At 34.2% G+C, this 4,330-nt stretch overlaps 1 protein-coding gene across 1 annotated transcript; it reads right to left on the bottom strand.

Moving 5' to 3' along the window:
- Positions 1-585: 585 nt before the first annotated feature.
- On the bottom strand, positions 586-2,999 carry LOC110411341 (receptor-like protein 18). Its single transcript, XM_021421460.2, is given in 3 exon segments — positions 586-2,152; positions 2,545-2,679; positions 2,890-2,999. A coding segment is annotated over 1 exon segment (888 nt). The 5' UTR covers positions 1,474-2,152; positions 2,545-2,679; positions 2,890-2,999.
- Positions 3,000-4,330: the final 1,331 nt, after the last annotated feature.

The following is a 4,330-nucleotide window of genomic DNA, read 5'->3' on the forward strand; positions in this document are numbered from 1 at the left end:
CAATTCTTCATGAGAACGAACTTTCTTTCTGTTATATTACATGTTAACGATACGTACACTTGCATGGTAAATCCAAGAATATAATATTGAAGTCTAACAAAAGAACAATATAACAAAAGAACATCAAAAGACTTAAAGAAGCCATAATCTACTTCAATGAGCTACAATTTTTTATATAAATGTTTTTGAATAGTAGCATTTCTAGTTTTTAAATGGGTGAAAGTAGTATCTGTTTCTAAGACATAATGTTTCAACATTATGGCAATGATAGTTGTATTTTCCATATAACAAAAAGAGATTCTTTTGTATAGATGCATGTAAGAATAAATGATTAAAAGCAAATTGCAAGAGAAGTCATGCATTAAGCAAAAGCGGCAACAACACTTCACTGCCATGTATTTGTTGATGAAAAACATGGCTATTTTATGACAACAATTCCTCTGCCTTATAGCGAAAGACAAAGACATGTACATGAATTCTTGACCTTGGAGCGAAAACAGTTGGAACTGAGTACAAAGAAACGCAAGTTACAATAACTTCCAAAGTCAATTGCAATGACTAGTTTCATGAGTATCTTATTCCTTTTCAATGATATTTGACTTGAAACAATGTCACATACCATTTTGGTTCACCATTTCTGGATGTAACATATCCAGCAATGATTCCAAATATCAGTCCACATCCGTAACCCATCATCACAACTTTTCAACTGAAACTAATCTTGGTCTCTGAGTCATTTACCTCTTTCAAGAATGATGGAGATGATCGTTTCCTCCCATCATTGTAGCAAGGTTTTGACAATGGAAAGTCGCAAAGTGCCAAGTTTCCTTCATATGAGCTATTTTCAAATGTACTAAATTGTTTGCCTTGAGGAGTTGGTCCTGTGAGTTGGTTATGCGAAAGATTTAAAAAGGCAAGAAATGTCATATCTTTCAATTCATTAGGAATCTGCCCCGTGAGCTTGTTTGAAGAGAGGTCTAACCATTCCATACTGGTCAAATTTCCCATTGATGTAGGGATATGACCACCAAGGCTGTTATGAGAAAGGTTGAGCCCTATAAGTGAGCTAAGCTTTCCAATAACCCTTGGAATCTTTCCATGAAAGTTATTATTTGAAAGGTCAATGCATGTGAATGTTGACAAAATATAAGGCAGTTCAACGTAAATTCCTTTCACAGCCAAATTAACATAATAAGGATAATACCTTTGATACATATATTGCAAAGAACTTTGTTGTTCATCAAGATTCATCATGGCCTTCATGTTTTTTATTATATCTTTGGGCAAAGGATCAGTGAATTCATTGTTAGCGAGGTCAAGAATCTGTAACTTAGGAAAGGAATGGATGGTCTTGGAACTTTGTAAGACACCATGCAATTTGTTTGATCGTAAAACAAGAACGTGTAATTCTGACAGAGTATTTAACCAATAGGGGAATGTACCATTTATCTTGTTGTTGCCAATATCCATCATTTCCAGGTTCTACAATTGGCCAAGCATTATGGTAAAGAACCTTTTAATTTGTTGCCATTGAAGTTGACATTCCTCAACCCACAATCTTCACCAAAAGTTTCAAGGATTGTTCCATGAAAATGATTCATTCGCAAATCTAAAACTGAAACACTTTTGCTGAAGTTTCCCAAACATGGTGGAATGATTCCGCTTAAGTTGTTGTAAGCTAAGTCTAGAACTTCGATGGAACTTATATTGTAGATCAAAGAAGGAAAATCTCTGGTCAAGTTGTTTGATGAAAGATCAACTTGTTGAAGACGAGGCAAAGATGCTAGAGCATTTGGAATTTTATCGGTAAAGTGGTTGTTGAAAAGATGAAGAGTCTCCAAGCTCTGCAACTCATTTAAGTGTTCTGAGATCTCTCCAAATAAATGATTATAACTAAGATCAAGTTCAACAAGCTTTTTGAGGCCAAAAATGGATCTAGGAAGCAAACCTGTAAGCTTGTTGTTGAAAAGGAAGAGGTGTCGAAGATTGCTGAGGTTTCCAAATGAGGATGTAATTTCTCCACTGAGATTGTTGGAGCCAAGATCAAGATGATCCATAGAAACCAAATGAACAATTTCTTGTGGAATTTCTCCAGAAAGGTGGCTATGGCCAAAGTAAATCCACTTCAAGCTCTTCATTTTGCCAAATGCACCTGGAATTTGGCCAATCAATTTGTTATAAGCAAGAGTCAAGATTTGCAAATTGCCAATATTTGATATGGTGCTTGGAATTGTCCCCACCAAATAATTGGCACCAAGATTAAGTTCTTTTAGATTCGAACAAACTCCAATTTGTGTTGGGATTTTTCTTGCAATAAAGTTATTCCAGAGATCCAATATTTCCAGTGAAATTGAACAATTTGGAGCTGTATCAGTCAAATCGTTGTTACTAAGATTAAGATATCGAAGTGACATAGAAGAAACCAAGTCACAAGGAATTTCACTAGAGAGATCATTGTTCAAAAGAATTGATCTTCTCAATTCTGTCAAATGAAAAATTGAGAATGAAATTGTCCTGAAATTTTTCTCTCAATAGCTCAATTACCTTAACCTTAGAAAAATTGTTGCAAGTGATTCCATCCCACAGGCATAATGGGGTAGAGGAATTCCAGTTGAAGAGGAAGCCCAACGGATCATTGATTGAAGATTTGAAGGATAAGAGCAGCTCGAGTTCATCACCCTGAGACAAGCTAAAATTTAGTAAGAATAAAAACGTGAACATGAACAACAATGAGTGTGCTTTAGCTCTTTTATTTAACATTTTACAAGAAGATATTTTAACAGGGTAAGGATGGCTTGAGCTTGGAGACTAAATATAATTAATACAAGACCAATAATCTGGGCCTTAAAGCTCAGGTTACCAAACTGCTCAAAAGACAAACCAACTAACTCGGGAATGAAGAGGATCAAATGTGCATGAATCTGACAAGCATGCCGGCTCTTAGAAGAACATGGATTTAAATTTGAACAAAGAGTATTTTGAACTATTGAGGTGATGATATTAGAGTGGGGAGAGGCAGATTTTGAGTGAATGGAGACTCTTGAATATTTTATAGGGAAAAGATTACATTGAGAAACCCATGATAACGCGTGAAAACCGAGTTGCATGTTTTTCTAAGCTTCATGCTTTTCTTATTTATTTTTTCTATGCAAAAAATAAATTAAAAGTAAAAAGTGAAAAAATACAAAATGAATAAAAAATAAAAGACGAGCAGTAAAAAGCAAGTAATAAAAATATTGACGAAACGAAACTTTATTGTTTCACTTACATTTTAATGAAAACGAACTTCAATTTTAAGGTTTAATATTATATACATTTGATTAAAGCAAAATTCAATTTTTGGTACTTAATTAATAATTATTAACATGTAGAAGTTCCCCAGTCGATTTCCAACGTCTAATGAAGGATATACGGTTAAAAGTAATGAATTGCAACAAATTTCCTTAATGCAGATTTGCTTTGAGATGAAGCGAATAAATTAATATGGATAAGTCCTCTTGGTCTTCTCACCTGAACCCCTAATCATGGGTTACAATCTATTTTTTTCCACATTAATCTCATATCCCAATCATTCTCAACCTTGTCTCATAAACGTTGTGTACCTTGGTAATCTTATTTTTTAGTTTGTCAAAAGAATTAATTTTAGGTGTATCAAATTCAAATACGTTCAAATTTAAGCAAGGAAATAAAAATTCTAGATTCGTAGGTGTAAGATGAAAAAATGAAAGGAGATTTTGGAGGTGAAAGTAGAAGATTAAAGAAGTGTACAAGGAGAGATGAAGATAAAAGTAGAACTCAAAACACTTGGTGGAAAAGGATAATGGAGATAATCATTGCACAAGACTTTATTTCCCACTAAAGTCTCTGCCCGACCTTTTGCGTTAGGCTTGAATCGGAAACTTGAGACACGCTCTTGCTCTTTAGGTCATATCAGAAATGGTGCTGATTGCACCACCTTAATCAACATAATGGAGGTAATCATTGCACGTTCGAATGCTGAAATTTTTCAGCATTCATAAACATGACAATCACGCAAAGAATCTCATTTACTGACTTGCTTTTCTGTTGTAATTCATTCTGAATTGCCTCAAGTCCTTTTTCTGTTCATATTCCACATTCTAATGTTTTTATATCACAGCATTTGCCAGAAATTTCAATTGGTGAATGATTCTTTGCACGTAAAGCTTATGGCCGAACAAGGAAATAATCAAGTGCAAGATGTTTCATCCTTGTGTAGGAAACAGCATTCTTGCAAGTATACGTACCATTGAGATTATCACACAAAATACTGTTAGAGGTGTGATATGTACTTTTAGTTGATAACTTTATT

Source organism: Theobroma umbraticum, unplaced genomic scaffold (genome assembly GCF_002168275.2).
Source record: "Theobroma umbraticum cultivar Fairchild unplaced genomic scaffold, ASM216827v3 scaffold_56.0, whole genome shotgun sequence".
NCBI classification, from domain to species: Eukaryota; Viridiplantae; Streptophyta; class Magnoliopsida; order Malvales; family Malvaceae; genus Theobroma; species Theobroma umbraticum.